This window comes from Panthera pardus, unplaced genomic scaffold (assembly GCF_024362965.1).
Source record: "Panthera pardus isolate Hobbes unplaced genomic scaffold, ASM2436296v1 HiC_scaffold_10, whole genome shotgun sequence".
In the NCBI taxonomy this organism is placed as follows: Eukaryota; Metazoa; Chordata; class Mammalia; order Carnivora; family Felidae; genus Panthera; species Panthera pardus.
In genome coordinates, this window is record NW_026526655.1 from 23,421,092 (window position 1) to 23,444,463 (window position 23,372).

At 36.9% G+C, this 23,372-nt stretch overlaps 1 protein-coding gene across 2 annotated transcripts in view; it reads right to left on the reverse strand.

Annotated features, from left to right (window-relative positions):
- Positions 1-23,372, reverse strand: part of SPAG16 (sperm associated antigen 16) — a 1,004,062-nt gene that overhangs the window by 820,382 nt on the left and 160,308 nt on the right. For both annotated transcript variants that reach the window (XM_053905193.1, XM_019446088.2), the window contains one exon: positions 20,561-20,688. In XM_053905193.1, the coding sequence (XP_053761168.1) occupies positions 20,561-20,688 (128 nt within the window). The remainder of the gene's footprint in view (positions 1-20,560; positions 20,689-23,372) is intronic.

Genomic DNA, 23,372 nt, shown 5'->3' on the forward strand with positions numbered 1-23,372 from the left:
GCAAGGTGACATCAAGTGATACATAAATTATAAGTGGATTTTCCAAAGTTGGTAGAGAATTATGACTGCACAAAATATTTTCACTAAAATCCATGCATTCATTCCTTCAGTACATATAAGGCACCTCCTATATGTCATGTGCTATTCACAATAGACATGATCTATGCCCTCATGAGTCCATGATGAGAGACTGGGAGAAACAGATACATAATGGGATTCAACAGGACATATGTGCCCTTATATTATGTATCTAGTACCAAGAAAACAAAAAGGGGGTTTGGTTTATAGGTAGGGATTTTTTTTAGATTGCCTGAGTATTTTCAAATAGAAAAATGGAGGAACATACATTCCATCCAAATGAACATGGGTCAGTATATGAACATGTGAAAAGATTTCGCTGAGGCTAGAACATAGTTGTATAGAGGCAAAAGGCAAAACAGAACTAGAAAAATAGGTTGGAGCTAGATTGGGAAGAGCCAAGTGTGTCTTGAGGTCTTAAAATACAATTAAAGATTTTAAAACAGAAATAAAATATCAAGTCATTTTACAAAGATTACTATAAAAGGGGGAGGGACCAACATGGCAGAGAAGTAGGGGGATCCAAAATTCCCTCGTCTCACAAACAAAGCAGTGTTGAAGCTAAAGGACTTTGAACTCCAAGAGTTCAGGAGGAAAAGAGACAGTCGCACTTCCCGGGACCCACCGGGACAACCTGACAGGCCATAGGGCTACTTAAACAAACAAATCAAAGCATACCTAGTGGAAGGTTCAAAACATCACTACAAGTAGGGAGATAAAGTAACCAAACTTACAACAACAGCTAGCAAGTAACACTCTCCAAAAAACACCTCCTGAAGGGCCAGACACTGGACAGTGTATGACCCCTCTTTAATATAGTAGTACTCACAGGTGCAGGACACATAACAAGCTTTTAAAACACATAAGGGACAGAAAACTAGCCAAAATGATGAAACGGAAGAACTCCCCTCAAAAGAAATTCCAGTAAGAAATGACAGCTAAAGAATTGCTCAAAACATATATAAACAATATAACTGAACAAAAATTTAGGATAATAGTTATAAGATTAATTGCTGGACTTGAAAAAAGCATAGAAGAAAGCAGAAAATTTATTGCTGCAGAAATCAAGAAACTAAAAATTAGTCATGATGAATTAAAAAGTGCTGTAAATGAGGTGCAAAATAAACTATAGGCAATGACAGCCAGAATTGAAGAGGCAGAGGGAGAATAGGTGAAATAGAAGATAAAACTAAGGAAAAAGATGAAGCTGAGCAAAAGAGAGATAAAAAATTAGATCACGAGGGGAGAATTAGAGAACTAAGCGACTCAATGAAACAGAACAATATCTGTATCATAGGAATTCCAGAAGAAGGAGAGAGAAAGGGGCCAAAGGTGTGCTTGAACAAATCATAGCTGAGAACTTCCCCAGTCTGGGGAAGGAAACAGACATTGAAATCCAGGAGGCACAGAGAACTCCCCTCAGACATAACTTGAATCGAACTTTTGCACAACATATCAGAGTGAAACTGGCAAAATACAAGATAAAGAGAGAATTCCGAAAGCAGCCAGGGATAAACGAACCTTAACCTAGAAGGGTAGACACATAAGGGTAGTAGCAGACCTATCTACTGAAACGTGGCAGGACAGAAAGGAGTGGCAGGAAATTTTCAATGTGATGAACAGGAAAAATACGCAGCCAGGAATCCTTTATCCAGCAAGCCTGTCATTCAAAATAGAAGGAGAAATAAAGGTTTTCCCAAACAAACAAAAACTGAAGGAATACATCACCATTAAACCAGTCCTGCAAGAGATCCTAAGGGGGACTCTGTGAGTATTGCAAAGACCACAAAGGACCAGAGACATCACTACAAGCAGGAAACCTACAGATAACACAATGACTTTAAATCCATATCTTTCAATAATAACACTGAATGTAAATGGACTAAATGCTCCAATGAAAAGACATAGAGTATCAGAATGGATTAAAAAAACAAACGACCCATCTATTTGCTGTCTACAAGAGACCCATTTTAGACATGAGGACACCTTCAGATTGAAAGTGAGGGGATAGAGAACCATCTATCATGCTACTGGAAGTTAAAGAAAGCTGGAGTAGCCATACTTACATCAGACAACCTACATCTTAAACTAAAGGCTGTAACAAGAGATGAAGAAGGTCATTATATCATAATTACGGGGTATATCCATCAAGAAGAGCTAACAATTATAAATGTTTAGGCACCAAATTTGGAAACACCCAAATATTTAAAACAATTAATCACAAACATAAGCAATCTTATTGGTAAGAATGTGGTAATTGCAGGGGACTTTAATACTCCACTTACAACAATGGACAGATCATCTAGACAGAAAATCCATAAAGAAATAATGGCCCTAAATGAAACACTGGACTAGATGGACTTGACAGATATATTTAGAACTTTTCATCCAATAAAGCAGCAGAATATACATTCTTCTTGAGTGCACATGGAACATTCTCCAAGATAGATCACATACTAGTTCACAAAACAGCCCTCAATAAATACAAAAGAATTGAAATAATACCATGAACACCTTCAGATTACAATGCTATGAAACTTGAAATCAACCACAGAAAAAAGTTTGGAAAACCTCCAAATGTAAGGAGGTTAAAAGAACATCCTAATAAGGAACAAATGGGTCAACCAGGCAATTAAAGAAGAAACTAAAAAAATATATGGAAACAAATGAAAATGAAAACACAACAATCCAAACCTTTTGGGATGCAGCAAAGGTAGTCCTAAAAGGAAAATACATTGCAATCTAGGCCTATCTCAAGAAATAAGAAAAATCCCAAATAAAAAATCTAACAGCACACCTAAAGGAACTAGAGGAGGAACAACAAAGAAAACCCAAACCCAGCAGAAAAAGAGAAATAATAAAGATCAGGGCAGAAATAAACAACATAGAATCCAAAAAAACAGTAGAACAGATCAATGAAACTAAGTTGTTTTTTTGAAAAAATAAACAAAATTGATAAACCCCTAGACAGACTTCTCAAAAAGAAAAGAGAGAAGACTCAAGTAGATAAAATCCTGAATGAAAATGGATTTATCACAACCAATCCCTTAGAAATATAAGCAATTATCAGAGGATACTATGAAAAATTATATGCCAACAAACAGGATAGCCTGCAAGAAATGGACAAATTCCTAGACACCCACACGTTACCAAAACTCAAACGGGAAAAAGCAGAAAATTTGAACAGACCCAAAACTAGTGGAGAAATTGAATCAGGTATCAAAAATCTCCCAACAAATAAGAGTCCTGGACCAGATGGCTTCCCTGGGGAATTCTACCAGACATTTAAAGCAGAGTTAATACCTATCCTTCTCAAGCTGTTTTAAAAAATAGAAATGGAAGGAAAATTTTCAGACTCATTCTATGAAGCCAGCATCACCTTGATTCCTAAACCAGACAGAGACCCCACAAAAAAGGTTAACTATAGGCCAATATCCCTGATGACTATGGATACAAAAATTCTCCAGAAGATACTAGCAAATCGAATTCAACAGCATATCAAAAGAATTAGCCACCATGATCAAGTAGGATTCATTCCTGGGCTGCAGGGCTGGTTCAATATTCACAAATCAATCAATGTGATATATCACATTAATAAAAGAAAGGATAAGAACCATATGATCCTGTCAATAGATGCAGAAAAAGCATTTGACAAAATACAACTTCCTTTCTTAATAAAAACCCTCAAGAAAGTTGGGATAGAAGGAACATACTTAAACATCATAAAAGCCATATATGAAAAGTCCACACCTAATATCATCTTCAATGGGGTAAAACTTAGAGATTTCCGCCTGAGACCAAGAGCACAACAGGGATGTACTATCTCACCACTGTAATTTAACATAGTGTTGGAAGTCCTAGCATCAGCAATCAGACAACAAAAGGAAATCAAAGGCATCAAAATTGGCAAAAAGTCAAACTTTCACTCTTCACAGATGGCATGATACTCTACATGGAAAACCCGAAAGACTACACCAAAAGACTCTTAGAACTGATACATGAATTCAGTAAAGTTGCAGGGTACAAAATTAATGTACAGAAATAGGTTGCATTTTTATACACCAATAATGAAGCAACAGAAAGAGAAGTAAGGAAATTATCCCATTTACAATTGCACCAAGAACCACGGAATACCTAGGAATAAATCTAACCAAAGATGTAAAAGACCTATATGCTGAAAACTATAAAAAGCTTATTAAGGAAACTGAAGACACAAAGATATGGAAAAACATTCCATGATCATGGATTGCAAGAATAATGTTAAAATGTCAATACTACCCAAAGCAACCTACACATTCAATGCAATCCCAATCAAAATTGCACCAGAATTCTTCTAAAAGCTAGAACAAGCAATCCTAAAATTTGTATGGAACCACAAAAGACCCTGCAGAGCCAAAGTCATAGTGAAAAAGAAAACCAAAGCAGGAGGCAACACAATCCCAGATGTTAGCCTCTATTACAAAGCTTTAATCATCAAGACAGTATGGTATTGGCACAAAAACAGACACATAGACCAATGGAATAGAATAGAGAACCCAGAATTGGACCCACGAATGTATGGCCAACTAATCTTTGACAAAGCAGGAAAGAACATCTAATGGAAAAAAAGTCTCTTTAACAAATGGTGCTGGGAGAACTGGACAGCAACATGCAGAAGAATGAAACTAGACCACCTTCTTACACCATACACAAAAATAAACACAAAATGGATGAAAGACCTAAATGTGAGACAGGAAATCATCAAAACCCTAGAGGAGAAAGCAGGCAACAACCTCTTTGACCTCAGCCACAGCAATTTCTTACTCAACACATCTCCAAAGGCAAGGGAATTAAAAGCAAAAATGAACTATTGGGACCTCATAAAGATAAAAAGCTTCTGCACAGCAAAGGAAACAATCAACAAAACTAAAAGTCAACCAATGGAATGGGAAAAGATATCTGCAAATGACATTAACGGATAAAGGGCTAGTATCCAAAATCTATAAAGAATTTACCAAACTCAACACCCAAAAAACAAATAATCCAGTGAAGAAATGGGCAGAAGACATGAATAGACACTTTTCCAAAGAAGACATCCAGATGGTCAACAGACACATGAAACGATGCTCAGCATCACTCATCATCAGGGAAATACAGTTCAAAGCCACACTGAGATACCACCTCACACCAGTCAGAGTGACTAAAATGAACAAATCAGGAGACTATAGATGCTGGTGAGGATGTGGAGAAATGGGAACCCTCTTGCACAGTTGGGGGGAATGCAAACTGGTGCAGTCACTCTGGAAAACAGTGTGGAGGTTCCTCAAAAAATTAAAAATAGAGCTACCCTATGACCCATAAATAGCAATACTAGGTACCCAAGGGATACAGGAGTGCTGATGCATAGGGGCACATGTACCCCAATGTCATAGCAGCGCTTTCAACAATAGCCAAATTATGGAAAGAGCCTAAATGTCCATCAACTGATGAATGGATAAAGAAGATGTGGTTTATATATTCAATGGAATACTACTTGACAATGAGAAAGAATAAAATCATGCCATTTGCAGCAACATGGATGGAACTTGGAAGGTATTATTCTGAGTGAAATAACTAAGTCAGATAAGGACAGATATCGTATGTTTCCACTCATATGTGGATCTTGAGAAACTGAACAGAAGACCATGGCAGAAGGGAAGGGGGAATAAATAGATACAAACACAGAGGGAGGGAGGGAAGCAAACCACAAGAGACTATGAAATACAGAGAATAAACTAAGGTTGGATGGGGGCATGGGGGAGAGGGAAAATGAGTGATGGGCACTGAGGAGGGCAATTGTTGAGACGGGCACCAGGTGTTGTATGTAAGCCAAGTTGACAATAAATTATATTCATAAAAAAAGAAGGATTATTATAATGGCAGTAGAGGAGATAAGTTCTATTTGGAGGGACAACTGGAGGCAGAGAGAATAGTAGGTAGTTGTTGGGGGAGCTTAAGTGACATGATGGACTTTGATGGAAATGAATGGCTGCTCAACTCATTTTGGAAATAGAATGCACAGTCTTAAGTGATTGACTGAATGTTGTAATAAGTGGTAAAAAGGACTTAAGATTTACAGATCATCTTAGGTGACTATATGGATGATAATGACACTAACCAAAGTGGGAGAAAGAAGAAAGGAAGGGTGAAGGGAAGGGAATGGTGGAAAAAGGGAATTGGCTTTGAGACCTGCTAAATTTGAGGTGCTCACAAGACATGCAAGTTGGAATGTCCTATTTTATGAGGTAGTCTGAATTAATAGTTATTGCCTTGAGATAATGTCAGTAGTTCTAATTAAATTCATTTAAATTTAAACAAAGTAGTTAAAATTGAATTCAGGCCATAAATATTGTTAAGTATGTTGGGTGTATAAGTCTAACCAAAAGTTCTATTATTTACTCTTAGATTACAAAACATTATTGATATGAAAAAAGTAGTAATGTGGAGAGAGGAAGATGGCGGAGTAGGAGGACGCTGGGCTCACCACGTGTCCTGCTGTTCACTTAGATTCCACCTACACCTGCCTAAATAACCCAGAAAACTGCCAGAGGATTAGCAGAACGGAGTCTCAGAGCCAAGCGCAGACGAGAGGCCCACGCAAGAGGGTAGGAAGGGCGGCGAGGCGGTGCGCGCTCCAGGGACTGGCGGGAGGGAGCCGGGGCGGAGGGGCGGCTCACCGGCCAAGCAGAGCACCCGAGTCTGGCTGGCAAAAGCGGAGGGGCCTGACGGACTGTGTTCCGACAGCAAGCGCGACTTAGCATCTGGGAGGTCATAAGTTAACAGCTCTGCTCAGAAAGCGGGAAGGCTGGAGGACAAAGGGAGGGAGAGCTGCTGAGCCCCTGGACGACAGAGCTCAATTTGGTGGGAAACAAAGGCGCTCGCCAGCGCCATCTCCCCCACCCATCCTCCAGCCAAAATCCCAAAGAGAACCAGTTCCTGCCAGGGAACTTGCTCGCTCTGCGCAAACACCCAACTCTGTGCTTCTGCAGAGCCGAACCTCCGGCAGCGGATCTGACTCCCTCCCGCTGCCACAGGGCCCCTCCTGAAGTGGATCACCTAAGGAGAAGCAAGCTAAGCCTGCCCCTCCTGCCCCCATGCACCTTGCCTACCCACCCCAGCTAATACACCAGATCCCCAGCACCACAAGCCTGGCAGTGTGCAAGTAGCCCAGACGGGCCACGCCAACCCACAGTGAATCCCGCCCCTAGGAGAGGGGAAGAGAAGGCACACACCAGTCTGACTGTGGCCCCAGCGGTGGGCTGGGGGCAGACATCAGGTCAGACTGAGGCCCCGCCCACCAACTCCAGTTATACACCACAGCACAGGGGAAGTGCCCTGCAGGTCCTCACCACGCCAGGAACTATTCAAAATGACCAAACGGAAGAATTCCCCTCAGAAGAATCTCCAGGAAATAACAACAGCTAATGAACTGATCAAAAAGGATTTAAATAATATAACAGAAAGTGAATTTAGAATAATAGTCATAAAATTAATCGCTGGGCTTGAAAACAGTACAGAGGACAGCAGAGAATCTATTGCTACAGAGATCAAGGGACTAAGGAACAGTCACGAGGAGCTGAAAAGCACTTTAAACGAAATGCAAAACAAAATGGAAACGACGACGACAGCTCAGATTGAAGAGGCAGAGGAGAGAATAGGTGAACTAGAAGATAAAGTTATGGAAAAAGAGGAAGCTGAGAAAAAGAGAGATAAAAAAATCCAGGAGTATGAGGGGAAAATTAGAGAACTAAGTGATACACTAAAAAGAAATAATATACGCATAATTGGTATCCCAGAGGAGGAAGAGAGAGGGAAAGGTGCTGAAAGGGTACTTGAAGAAATTATAGCTGAGAACTTCCCTGAACTGGGGAAGGAAAAAGGCATTGAAATCCAAGAGGCACAGAGAACTCCCTTCAGACGTAACTTGAATCGATCTTCTGCACAACATAGTGAAACTGGCAAAATACAAGGATAAAGAGAAAATTCTGAAAGCAGCAAGGGATAAACGTGCCCTCACATATAAAGGGAGACCTATAAGACTCGTGACTGATCTCTCTTTTGAAACTTGGCAGGCCAGAAAGGCTTGGCACGATATCTTCACTGTGCTAAACAGAAAAAATATGCAGCCGAGAATCCTTTATCCAGCAAGTCTGTCATTTAGAATAGAAGGAGAGATAAAGGTCTTCCCAAACAAACAAAAACTGAAGGAATTTGTCACCACTAAACCAGCCCTACAAGAGATCCTAAGGGGGATCCTGTGAGACAAAGTACCACAGACATCACTACAAGCATAAAACATACAGACATCACAATGACTCTAAACCCGTATCTTTCTATAATAACACTGAATGTAAATGGATTAAATGCACCAACCAAAAGACATAGGGTATCAGAATGGATAAAAAAACAAGACCCATCTATTTGCTGTCTACAAGAGACTCATTTTAGACCTGAGGACACCCTTAGATTGAGAGTGAAGGGATGGAGAACTATTTATCATGCTCCTGGAAGCCAAAAGAAAGCTGGAGTAGCCATACTTATATCAGACAAACTAGACTTTAAATTAAAGACTGTAACAAGAGATGAAGAAAGGCATTATATAATAATTACAGGGTCTATCCATCAGGAAGAGCTAACAATTATAAATGTCTATGCGCCAAATACCGGAGCCCCCCCAAATATATAAAACAATTACTCATAAACATAAGCAACCTTATTGATAAGAATGTGGTAATTGCAGGGGACTTTAACACCCCACTTACAGAAATGGATAGATCATCTAGACACACGGTCAATAAAGAAACAAGGGCCCTGAATGATACATTGGATCAGATGGACTTGAAAGATATAGTTAGAACTCTGCATCCCAAAACAACAGAATATACTTTCTTCTCGAGTGCACATGGAACATTCTCCAAGATAGATCATATACTGGGTCACAAAACAGCCCTTCATAAGTTTACAAGAATTGAAATTATACCGTGCATACTTTCAGACCACAATGCTATGAAGCTTGAAATCAACCACAGGAAAAAGTCTGGAAAACCTCCAAAAGCATGGAGGTTAAAGAACACCCTACTAACGAATGAGTGGGTCAACCAGGCAATTAGAGAAGAAATTAAAAAATATATGGAAACAAACGAAAATGAAAATACAACAATCCAAACGCTTTGGGACGCAACGAAGGCAGTCCTGAGAGGAAAATACATTGCTATCCAGGCCTATCTCCAGAAACAAGAAAAATCCCAAATACAAAATCTAACAGCACACCTAAAGGAAATAGAAGCAGAACAGCAAAGGCAGCCTAAACCCAGCAGAAGAATAGAAATAATAAAGATCAGAGCAGAAATAAACAATATAGAATCTAAAAAAACTGTAGAGCAGATCAACGAAACCAAGAGTTGTTTTTTTGAAAAAATAAACAAAATTGACAAACCTCTAGCCAGACTTCTCAAAAAGAAAAGGGAGATGACCCAAATAGATAAAATCATGAATGAAAATGGAATTATTACAACCAATCCCTCAGAGATACAAACAATTATCAGGGAATACTATGAAAAATTATATGCCAACAAACTGGACAACCTGGAAGAAATGGACAACTTCCTAAACACCCACACTCTTCCAACACTCAATCAGGAGGAAATAGAAAGCTTGAACAGACCCATAACCAGTGAAGAAGAAATTGAATCGGTTATCAAAAATCTCCCAACAAATAAGAGTCCAGGACCAGATGGCTTCCCAGGGGAGTTCTACCAGACATTTAAAGCAGAGATAATACCTATCCTTCTCAAGCTATTCCAAGAAATAGAAAGGGAAGGAAAACTTCCAGACTCAGTCTATGAAGCCAGTATTACTTTGATTCCTCAACCAAACAGAGACCCAGGAAAAAAAGAGAACTACAGGCCAATATCCCTGATGAATATGGATGCAAAAATTCTCAATAAGATACTAGCAAATCGAATTCAACGGTATATAAAAAGAATTATTCACCATGATCAAGTGGGATTCATTCCTGGGATGCAGGGCTGGTTCAACATTCGCAAATCGAACAACGTGATACATCACATTAACAAAAAAAAAGAGAAGAACCATATGATCCTGTCAATCGATGCAGAAAAGGCATTTGACAAAATCCAGCACCCTTTCTTAATAAAAACCCTTGAGAAAGTCGGGATAGAAGGAACATACTTAAAGATCATAAAAGCCATTTATGAAAAGCCCACAGCTAACATCATCCTCAACAGGGAAAAACTGAGAGCTTTTTCCCTGAGATCAGGAACACGACACGGATGCCCACTGTCACCGCTGTTGTTTAACATAGTGCTGGAAGTTCTAGCATCAGCAATCAGACAACAAAAGGAAATCAAAGGCATCAAAATTGGCAAAGATGAAGTCAAGCTTTTGCTTTTTGCAGATGACATGATATTATACATGGAAAATCCGATAGACTCCACCAAAAGTCTGCTAGAACTGATACATGAATTCAGCAAAGTTGCAGGATACAAAATCAATGTACAGCAATCAGTTGCATTCTTATACACTAACAATGAAGCAACAGAAAGACAAATAAAGAAAATGATCCCATTCACAATTGCACCAAGAAGCATAAAATACCTAGGAATAAATCTACCTAAAGATGTAAAAGATCTGTATGCTGAAAACTATAGAAAGCTTATGCAGGTAATTGAAGAAGATATAAAGAAATGGAAAGACATTCCCTGGTCATCGATTGGAAGAATAAATATTGTCAAAATGTCAATACTACCCAAAGCTATCTACACATTCAATGCAATCCCAATCAAAATTGCACCAGCATTCTTCTCGAAACTAGAACAAGCAATCCTAAAATTCATATGGAACCACAAAAGGCCCCGAATAGCCAAAGCAATTTTGAAGAAGAAGACCAAAGCAGGAGGCATCACAATCCCAGACTTTAGCCTCTACTACAAAGCTGTAATCATCAAGACAGCATGGTATGGGCACAAAAACAGACACATAGACCAATGGAATGGAATAGAAACCCCAGAACTAGACCCACAAACGTATGGCCAACTCATCTTTGACAAAGCAGGAAAGAATATCCAATGGAAAAAAGACAGTCTCTTTAACAAATGGTGCTGGGAGAACTGGACAGCAACATGAAGAAGGTTGAAACTAGACCACTTTCTCACACCATTCACAAAAATAAACTCAAAATGGATAAAGGACCTGAATGTGAGACAGGAAACCACCAAACCTTAGAGGAGAAAGCAGGAAAAGACCTCTCTGACCTCAGCCGTAGCAATCTCTTACTCGACACATCCCCAAAGGCAAGGGAATTAAAAGCAAAAGTGAATTACTGGGACCTTATGAAGATAAAAAGCTTCTGCACAGCAAAGGAAACAACCAACAAAACTAAAAGGCAACCAACGGAATGGGAAAAGATATTTGCAAATGACATATTGGACAGAGGGCTAGTATCCAAAATCTATAAAGAGCTCACCAAACTCCACACCCGAAAAGCAAATAACCCAGTTAAGAAATGGGCAGAAAACATGAATAGACACTTCTCTAAAGAAGACATCCGGATGACCAACAGGCACATGAAAAGATGTTCAACGTCGCTCCTTATCAGGGAAATACAAATCAAAACCACACTCAGATATCACCTCACGCCAGTCAGAGTGGCCAAAATGAACAAATCAGGAGACTATAGATGCTGGAGAGGATGTGGAGAAACGGGAACCCTCTTGCACTGTTGGTGGGAATGCAAGTTGGTGCAGCCACTCTGGAAAGCAGTGTGGAGGTTCCTCAGAAAATTAAAAATAGACCTACCCTATGACCCAGCAATAGCACTGCTAGGAATTTATCCAAGGGATACAGGAGTACTGATGCATAGGGGCACTTGTACCCCAATGTTCATAGCAGCACTCTCAACAATAGCCAAATTATGGAAAGAGCCTAAATGTCCATCAACTGATGAATGGATAAAGAAATTGTGGTTTATATACACAATGAAATACTACGTGGCAATGAGAAAGAATGAAATATGGCCTTTTGTAGCAACGTGGATGGAACTGGAGAGTGTGATGCTAAGTGAAATAAGCCATACAGAGAAAGACAGATACCATATGGTTTCACTCTTATGTGGATCCTGAGAAACTTAACAGAAACCCATGGGGGAGGGGAAGGAAAAAAAAAAAAAAAAGAGGTTAGAGTGGGAGAGAGCCAAAGCATAAGAGACTGTTAAAAACTGAGAACAAACTGAGGGTTGATGGGGGGTGGGAGGGAGGGTAGGGTGGGTGATGGGTATTGAGGAGGGCACCTTTTGGGATGAGCACTGGGTGTTGTATGGAAACCAATTTGACAATAAATTTCATATATTAAAAAAATAAATAAAGATTTATTACAAAAGAAAAAAGAAGAAAAAAGTAGTAATGTAAAATGAATATGACAATTTCAACCTAGTCATGGCCATACAGAAAATTGCCAATAATGTTTAAGATTTAAACCTATCAGCACAAGCACTAATGTTTATAATCCATTCACCATGTAATTGTGAATAGCAAGAAAAAATAAATTATTAGATACCATCCCACATGCATCAACTTTACCATGTATTAAAGACAAGGTCTTCTCAAAGTTTAAGTGAGGCAACCCACCAAGCAATGGCAGAAATTGCTGGAACCACTGATTACTCATACTTTATCAAGTCTTACCACTTCTAATTATTTAAACTCAATTATGAGTATATATGTGAATATAATATAGTTTGAAATACTAAATACTTTTTAAAAACAGATGTGTATATTATTGTGTATATATATATATATATATATATATATATATATATATATATATATATATGTATATTCATTCTAAACCACCTTCCCTGACATTCTATATTACAAAGATTAACATTTGTTTTTAACTTTCACTTACCTTTCTGTTAAACAGCAGGTAATAGGCAATACCAGTATTTAGCTAAGCAAGAAAGGGAATTGGGAGATGGTTTCCAAATTTACTGGAATATTATTACTGAAATGCCATTTCATGGAAATTTCACTTGACTTATCATAAGAATACAATCCAGAAAAAGTTTTATGCAAAAACTAAATGATTTGTTTGCTCCAAAACCTAAAATTATGTGTGTCCTAAGGGAGACAAGCATAGTTTTATTTTTACCAACCTTAGTTAATTGGTGGGATTTTTATATATTTTTGGCACTACAAATAATTGCCATATATAATTATAATATGTCCAACAATTCCTTCTAGTAAGTCACTGTGGTTATTACCATGGATCTAGATAATTAAAACAGAATGAAAAACTGTTATAGCCCCACAAGGAGTCTTCTCTTGGAGTCTATGAAACGCTGGAATTTAAAATGCTTTGTGCATCATCTGTGACCAATGAAAAGACCTTTCCATAATTTTAGCTGTAAGCTGACCCAAAAAACAAATCAGAACACCTTCTGGAAGATGACAGCTGGTCAACAAATCCAAAGTGTCTGCACAAAGTTAGTTTAAGCTAAGGACAGTTACATGCAAGGGCACTGAAGACAATCTGAAATAAATTGAAAATCTAATCTCCTAATTAGATGATGTATTTATTCATGGAACACACCCAAAAAGATAAACAGGTCATTAAAATGTATGTTTACATGTACTGTAAATTCATGTACCTTTTCCTTCTTAAAAATTAATGGCATAAATATTATCATTATTTAATGGAAGCTAACTGAATACCTTATTATGTTGATAGCAAATCATAAAACCAGCAGAATATATCCTCATGGTATAAAGTGTTTAAAATTATTCTGTACACTAGTTATAAGTAATGATTACACACATTTTTATCTGTATGTAATGATTATCCTCCTAAGGAGAATTGTCTTGAAACTTCAAGAAACTGCAAGTTCTTTGCTTATTTGTTTGGAGAATATAAACATTATAACAATTACAAATATCAATTAAACTTATTATAAATATGTATTATAAAATACCAGTTAAATGTATAGTTATACGAATGATTTAATGGTTAATTTGAAAACTCACATTTTAAAAGATAACTAGCAGTTTCTTACAAACACATATAATTTATAGCCAAAACAATAAGAGAAATTAAGCTTTATATTGACCCATGTTGAAAAATTACATTTCTAAATGCCCTTTTTCTTTTCTGCATTAAAAGCAACTTAGTCACTTTATCTTTATTTCCACAGAAGTGCATGGAATAGTACTGACATGGACCTAACCACTCGCCAGGTGGCACACACAGTTGTGATTGTGTTCACAGCATGCTCTAAGGGCCCCATACAAATCTAAGCCTGCTTGGAAGTTTAATAGGCATCCCAAACATAACATGCCCAGCTCCATATTCCAAACCTTCCCCTCCCTTAGCTTCTCCCATAAAAATTAATAGTCACTGTATCTTCATTGGCTCTGATAAAAACCCTGGGACTCATTTTTTAAATCCTCTCTTTCACCCCATATCCAGCTTATCAAAAAATACTATAGACTCTCATCAAAAAATAAAAATCTTACCATTTAGCCTCTATCCCATTGCATGCTGGCCCAGAATATCTTTACACATCTCTTGGATTATTGAAATTAGTTCCTAACCAGTCTGCCATCTTCTATCTACCCTTAACCCCTCTGACAGTCTAATTTCCACACAGAAGTCACAGAGATCTTATGTAAATCAAATCAGGTAATTCTCAAAATCCTCCAACAGTTTTCTAGCATTCTTGGAACAAAATTCAATGTCCTCTTTACTACTATCTAGAAGGCCCTAAAGTCACACCCTTTTTGGTCCCCAAGTACCTAACTTTATTTTCTCCTCTTCTCTCTAAGCTCACCTACTTTATTTATCCTGGATTCCTTGCTGAAACATTTTGGAGATGTTCTCTTCTTAAGGGTTTTGCATTTGCTGTTCCTCCAGCTCTAATTCTCGTCCTTAATTCTCCATGTGTCTCACTTCCTCAGCTACTTCAAGTTTTTGTTATAGATCACCTTCTCAGAACAGTCCTGGATTTTCTCTTTAAACCTGAAGCCACCCTGCACTCCATTTTCCTATGCCCTGCTTTATGTTTTTCTCTAGCACTTATGGCCAACAAATATATTGTAGTATAGATGTGTTCATTATTGGTTTATTACCTGTTCCTTACAACAAATTTAAGGCCCTGGGAACAGATTTCTGTGTATTTAGTTAACTGCCCAGAATAGTGACTGACAAATGCTCAATAATTTTTTTCTTAAATGAATGAGTAAATATTAAAGTACCATCAATCTTTTAAAATTTGATTTCATTCATTTTACATAGCCTAACTCATTTATTTTCATAGAAATATAGTGCATTTGTCAGGGCAATGAAAGCAGTACCACAGAAAAAGCTTGAGAAAGGTCAGGAACTCACCAAGCAACAGATGACTCAAGAACACACACTCCTTCTAGCATGTGGCTCACCACTTTCAAAGTCTTTTGATTTCAACTAGGAAAATGAGGATGGACAGAGTAGACAATACCAATGGAAGCCTAAGGGGTTGGACCTGAAAGTGGTGTACACTGGGTTTGGTCAGAATTAGTAGCACAGAGCTTCCATATAACCTTCCATATTCCATATAATCTCCCAACGGGCCCAAGGAAGAGAAAACTGGGTTGGTGAGCATCTAGCCAGGCTCTCCCACACATAAACTAGGAAAACACTAACGTTCTTTTTTTTTTTTTTTCTTTACTTTTATAAAATATTTTAAAATTTATGCTGCATACCTATGGAGAACCATGACAGAAATTAAGTAGAATGATGGGATTGTACATGACCGGAGGAGTAGGAGTGAAATATTAGCTACATTTTTCAACAGCTGCTTCTCCGAGTAGGTGATATTTGAGCTGAGATATTAGAGATGAGAAAGCCAGACATGCAAAAATTAGAGATGCAACAACACAAGCAGAAAGAAGAGCTAGTATAAAAGCCCTGGGAAAGTATAAACTGTGGTATGTTTGCAAATAGTAGTGAGAAGACTGAAGTAGCTGAGGGTACTGGGGAGGGGATGTGAGGGAGCGCATGGCCCAAGAGGCAGGTAGGAGACAACTTGTAGAGCCTGATATGCCACAGTAGCAAGTTTACACTGTAAAACAAGGGGAAGACGTTATTGTATTTAAAGAAGGGAATTTTGTGATCTGACTTACATTTTTAAAAGATCTGTCTGGTTACTGTGAAGTGAGCGAATTATTATAAGGTAAGGTAGGGTGAATTAGTAAGCTTTTGCAATAGCACAGACTTGGAAAAATGTAAATGTATTCTGGAGGAAGCACCTATCAGACTCACTGGTAGAGCTAATGGTGGGAACCGAAGGGTGAGAGAATGAGCAATCCCAATGACTCCTAGGCCTTTAGCTTGAGTAAATTCACATACGTTCACATTTTGCTTTTACAAAAATAAGGAAGGTCAGAAGGCCACGTTTTCTGGCAGGAAAAAAAGAGATTCCTTTCTGGGCGTGACAATTTGGAAAAATCTATTAGATACCCAAGCTCAGGAGAGAAGTCAATGGTAGAGATATCAGCATGGGAATTATCAACACATGGAGAGTATTTATAGCCTGAGGATGGGAGAGGCCACCTGGAGAAGTGTATTAGTGAGAAGAAGAAGCTGTGCGCTGAGCCAGGGAGGAGTATGGGGAGGTGGAGTCTATCAACTGGAACTCTGGCAGAAGAGAACAGCCTCCTGAAGACGCTGAGCAGGACAGCTTGGGACTCAGCAGGAAAACCAGGGCCATAGAAATAATGAGAGTCAGGAGAGTAGTGACCGAATCTGAGAGGTAAAGAAGATGAGAACAGGTAAGTAGCACCGGCGGTGGGCACCAAAGGAGCAAATGACTGACAAAAGTAGTTTCAGAGGAGAGGAAAGAAAGGAAACTGAAGGGGAGAATACAAAAAGAACAAGTAGAGGCTGTTAGTTCCATCAGCACTTCTGCCAACCATTTTGATGAAAATGAGCCAGAGTAGCTTCTGAGGAAAAGAGCATAGGTGCAGTAGGGGGTTGTCAGGTCAAGGGAAAAAAAAGTGTTTTTAACTAATGGGAGTTACTTAAGGATATTTTCTAGGTTGATAGGAATTACCCTGTGAGAGTAGAAAAAAAGACATCTACCTAAATCACAACTTAAAAACTCTTAACTAATCTGATTTAAAATCCTGGTTCTTCGACCTATGAAATTGCACTCTATAAAAATGCAAATTAGTAAGACATTAAGAATCTTTAAATTATCTGGAATTAATATGCATTTATTTTATTTTGACCTTGTTAGAAAAACATAGTAAAAATAAATTTTAATCTTGTTTTTCCAGGGAAAGAACATATACTTAACAAATTCTGCACTTAAGCACAATCTAATTAATTATTTTAATATTTAAGTTTAAAGCAATTATTAGGGGGAAAATGATATTGATCAAACTCATAGGTTATATAGTTGTATGTTACTGGCAAACTTGTATGCCTTATTGTAAATACAGACACTATTTCCTCAGCATTTTTCTTTAAAATAATGCATGGCTTCTTCACTGTCTAGAGGTTTGCTTTTGGGTTAACCAGACCCGATACAAATTCTCTCTGTGATTCTCAAGATCTCTGAGCTGTGTATGTGTGTGAGAGAGAGAGAAATAGGGAAGATAATAAATTCCCTATAGAAACATGAAGGTCAAACATAGAGTGTATAAAGCAAAGCAGCTGAATCCTGGCATTTATAGATGCTTATTGTTATTACTGATATTCTTTTATTATTATTATTATTATTATTTTGATAAAGTTAAGGAACCTATACACCACAGAGGAAGAGCTTCATTTCCATTGATGGTAACTGACAAACAAAAATAAATAAACAGAAATTTATAAAACAAAAGCCTTTTCCTTATTGCTTAAAGAAATATATATATGAGTCAATAAACATTATATTAAAGAATCATAAAGTACGAAACCTTTGGGTGTGTATGTGGGGTCAGGAAGAGAGTGATTTGGTTTTAAAATTAAGAATAGAGAATATGAAATTACTTGAGCAACACAGAAAACTTACAATTTAATTTTATACTATGGTTAGTTAAGGGTTCGTGGTATAGAATGAGAATATAGAGAAAGAGGTAGAGTAAAATAAGTGGGGAGAGAAATAAGCGCGTGACAATGAAGAAATGGTGGTATGAAGAAGTAGCAACCAAGACAAATTGGAAATGAGTAAGCAGGCAACAAAAGGCTCAGGTAAATGAGTTGTCCCAAAGTCACAGCTTAATCTTCCTTTGAGGCATGTTACTCTAGAAAATTAGTGATTATTCTATTAGTGATTGATTGTTTTTTATTTTTTGTTTTTGTTTTTGTTTTTGTTTTTTACTGCCTAACTTATAATGTTAGAATCTTCTTTCATAATGAGCTAACTAGTGAAGATGGTGACAGAGAAATTATTCCCTGGGTTGCAGTAGTAGTTACCAGGGCAGCTGTTTTTCCAAAGGCTGGAAATAAATCAAGCTGAAATCCAGATTTTGTCTTTTACTAAAAGTTAAATATTTACCTCATTATCTTCTCTTCATTTTCATTTAATCGAAACTTTTCCCTTAACCTCCACTTAATGATTGGATTGACCAGCATTTCTCATTTTCTCTGTAAACTATGCTGGTTGTGTTCACTGTGCCTGACTACTCAGAGCTCTCAGACCACACCCAAGCAGACCAGCACAGGATACTCTCACCAGCTAACAGCCATGATTACAAAGAGTTCAAAGGAGTATTTTACTAACCCTCCTTATAAGTTAGTTGTGTTTACTATTGTAAATGTAATTAAAAGACTAATCAAGGTGATGAAATATGAATGTGATAAATATGCTGTCAATGAAAATTAAATTAATACTATGGAAAGGTAAGAGGATCATCTTCTGAGTGTCTGAAGTTCTTGTTTCAGATTAAGGAAATAACAAAATTGAAACTGTAAGTGATACATTATTGGTATAGCTTATGGAAGAGTGTAAAATTCCAATCAACAGTCAAAGAAAAAGTCATGGCCTTCTCGTTTTCACTCTTATGTGGATCCTGAGAAACTTAACAGAAACCCATGGGGGAGGGGAAGGAAAAAAAAAAAAGAGAGAGAGAGAGAGGTTAGAGTGGGAGAGATCCAAAGCATAAGAGATTCAAAAAATGAGAACAAACTGAGGGCTGATGGGAGGATGGAGGGTAGGTGATGGATATTGAAGAGGGCATCTTTTGGGATGAGCACTGGGTGTGGTATGGAAACCAATTTGACAATAAATTTCATATATTAAAAAAAAAAGAAAAAGTCATGGCCTTACATCAAAAGACTGGCATGTGAATGCAAATGCACTATTTTAAGACAAAATACAATACATACTTCAGGTTGAATGTATCATTTTTATGGCTCCCTTTACAAACAGACCTTTTCAGTTCACTAACTTACTGGTTTTGGTCAGGGTAGATAAGATCATATCTGCTGTGCCCTTAAGTAAGATATCAAAGATAATAAATATTCTTGCTACATGGAAGTAATCAAACAAGTAGGGTTTAGAAAATAAATAACATATCCAGTCAGTGGGAGCAGAGAAAAGTTTGCAAATGAAATAAAAAAGTACTCACCACAGGTAAATGCATGTAAGTTATCGGAGTTGGTTAACATCTTATTTTGAGACATTTTTCCTCATTAAATATAACAGGAACAATTATATAATGTTTGCCATACATTTTTTACAAGCCTAAAATTTCCTGAAGATTGATGACATAAATTTGGCAATATATGAACAAATGTAACAAAAGAATATAACTTACCTAAACCATAATCCAAGTGATATATCCATGATCACATCCTAAAAGCTTACCACTTACTAAACTTTTAATAACCACAGAACTATATCATAGAACGTATGTATATGCATATTGCCCATGTTAATATTTATCTTGAAAACTGAATACCAGTGTAAATTTTTAAGATATAAAATAGGTATGAATATAAATATGCAGATTCAGAAAAGAATGCATTTAATAAATACCAATAAGTTTTGTCTTTCAACTGATAGGATTGTGGTTCACAAAACTAGTCCTCAAAACAAAATAAATGATTTGTTAATGAGGAAAAAACATACATTGATAATAAGTAAATAATCAAATGAAATCCTTAGTTGCTGAGATCCCATATTTAGAAGAAATCCTACAAACATCTCTAGAAATTAGTTGTGCTTTCTTTTAACCCTGAACTACAACCTCTACAATAAACATACACAATAGTGCACTTAGTCTGTACTGCCACCAAGTGCCTAAAGCAATTAATTTTAAGTTTCTTGCAGCAGCTATAAGCAGATTCTTTTGCTGTTATGAGTAGCAATTTGGAAACAGGCTAAGAGCAAATCACTTCAACCATGAATGGCTATAAGAGCAACACAATTTAGACATGACAACAAAATCTCAAAGGCATTAATAAAAAACATCAAGAATCCTACCAGCTCACTGGAAGTTCATGAAGTCTAAAAATGTTATTCAGCTTGTAGTCAACCTTTGCTGGACAAATATTTTCTTTATATAAACACAGGTTTGGATTTGGTTGCAAAGCTGTGGGAAATTCTGAATCCTAGATAAAAAAGAAAAAGCAAGAGCTATGTGCAAAATAGGCATATCACTGTACACACTGATACAGTCTTATTTAATATTCTATCTTATTTAATATTAAATTATAAATATTACCAGTATATTCCCTCAGGACTTACCATAAGTCCTTAATTTCCTATTTTAGTTTGAGAAAACATGCAAAAAAGATAAAATGTTAAATAACGCACATATCTATTTATATAAGTTTAAACCGCATGCTACATGGTAAAAATTATTTTAAAACACACCACTATTACAGTGAAGCACAATATAGCACTTTCTTATATTATTGGTCAACTGTCCTTTTTCAGAAAGTTTCCATCCCCAGCAGTAATGTCAGCAAAATCTGTGATTATTCTTATACTCCTTTTGTCCTCTATAAATGGTAAACCAAAAACATTTTTAATTGGGAAACAAAATACGTATGTTATTTGATTAATCATGGTATTCTTCTTTAAACCTGAGGACACAGGGCTAATTTAAAGGCACTTACTAAAAGATTTCCGTCTTAATCACTTTAAATCTCACATACATTAGAATCCACATCTGCCAAGCAAATTGTAACTGGAGATCAAAGATCATTTTTAGTCCATGAGAAAGTAATCTCTCCTCAGCAGAAGGAGGATATACTATGAACAGGCACTTTTTATTTTAATTTGTTTAGTTTTTTTTTTTTTTTTTTTTTTTTTTTTGAGAGAGAGGGAGACACAGAATCCCAAAGCAGGCTCCAGACTCTGAGCTGTCAGCATACAGGCCAACACGGGGCTTGAACTCATGAACCATGAGATCATGACTTGAGCCAAACTCGGATGCTTAACCGACTAAGTCACTCAGGCACCCCAGCACAGGCACTTAATTAACATGGATGCATTAATTGCTCAATTCCACAGGGAAAAAAAAAAAGGAAGTAATCAATCCACTTACACTTAATGCTTTAAAATTACCTTTAGAGGGGCGCCTGAGTGGCTCAGTCGGTTGAGCGTCCAACTTCAGCTCAGGTCACGATCTCACGGTTCGTGAGTTCGAGCCCCGCGTCAGGCTCTGGGCTGATGGCTCAGAGCCTGGAGCCTGCTTCCGATTCTGTGTCTCCCTCTCTCTCTGCCCCTCCCCCATTCATGCTCTATCTCTCTCTGTCTCAAAAATAAATAAACATTAAAAAAAATGTTTTTTTAAAAATAAAATTACCTTTAGAGAGGGAGGTATATCATTTGTGTACTCATTTATTCCAAAAATATCTGTCAGTGCTACTTTAGGCATAAAGCAGGCATACTTAGGCATAAGGAATCCACTAATGAACAAAGATAAGAAGTCTTGCCCTTGTGGAGGTTACATTGGAGTTGGAAAATGATAAAAACCAATTTTCATAAAGAAGAATTTTTCTGATAAACAAATAATATCCATTCACATAGAAATATCATGCATTCAGGGGCTGGGTGGCTCAGTCAGTTATGTGTCCAACTCTTGATTTCATCTTAGGTCATAATCTCATGGTTCTTGAGATCAAGCCCTGTGTTGGGCACTGTGCTAAGAGTGCGGAGTCTGCTTGGGATTGTTTTTCTGCTACTACTCTCCAGCTCACGCATGTGCACTCTCTCTCAAAATAAATGAATAAACTAAAAAAAAGAAAAGACAAGAGATATCATGCATTCCATATACTACCAAGAAAAAAGGAAAGGATATCTTATTCTCACCATACAAATATAATTGCTATTAGCACTTTGATGTAATAATTTGTCTCTAATTTTTTACAAAATTGAGACCATGCTCTATTATCCACCCTCCATTTTTCATTTAACATTATACCACTGCATTTTCTAGTCTATTCTGAAAGTACCATATTGTTTTTAACATTTAACTATTTTTATTTTCCTTACATTATCAGTGCCATGAACAGCTTTCTGTCTATAAATCTGCATTTCACTGATTATATCCTTAAAGTGTAAATAAATAATTCAAATAAAATAAATACTTAACAAAAAACATGATACCTCTTCATAGACTGCTTTTCAGAAACGTTATATGAATTTATATGCTGCCTGTCATATAATACTGTGTGCAATTCACCGCAACTTTGTTAATGCTATACACACATATATACACATACTTCCTCACGTTTAAAATAATACATTCGGTAAGATACTTCTTTGACTAATATTTATCATTGAGCATCTATTACATGACAGGCACTAGTTTTAGCTCTTATGTCATTGGACAAAATAGACAAAACCCCCTTCCTTGTGGAGATTACACTCTAGCGTGAGGACACCAAATAATAAACATGTAAACTATATTATATCTATATGCTAAAAAGTCTAAGGGAAAATTGTTAATTCATATTTTAAAAAACTATTTTATTGACATTTCTTAAATTAATTGATTAGGTTTAAGTTTTGGGTTTCTTATTTCTTGCTTTACTTGTTTTTTTTCTGAACTGTATGTTTATGTCTTTTGCCCATTTTTCTATTGTTATGATAATTCATTTTAATAATGTTGCTTGGGTTTGAAATGGACGCAGGATAAATTATTATGCTAGAAAATATGGCAAAGTGAATCAGAATCCAGTCTTATATAATTTTTTGACTCCATGGAAAATCTAGAACCATAAACTTATTATCTGCAGCAATTTTTACAAGCAATCATTATTTTTAAACCAATCATTATATAAAA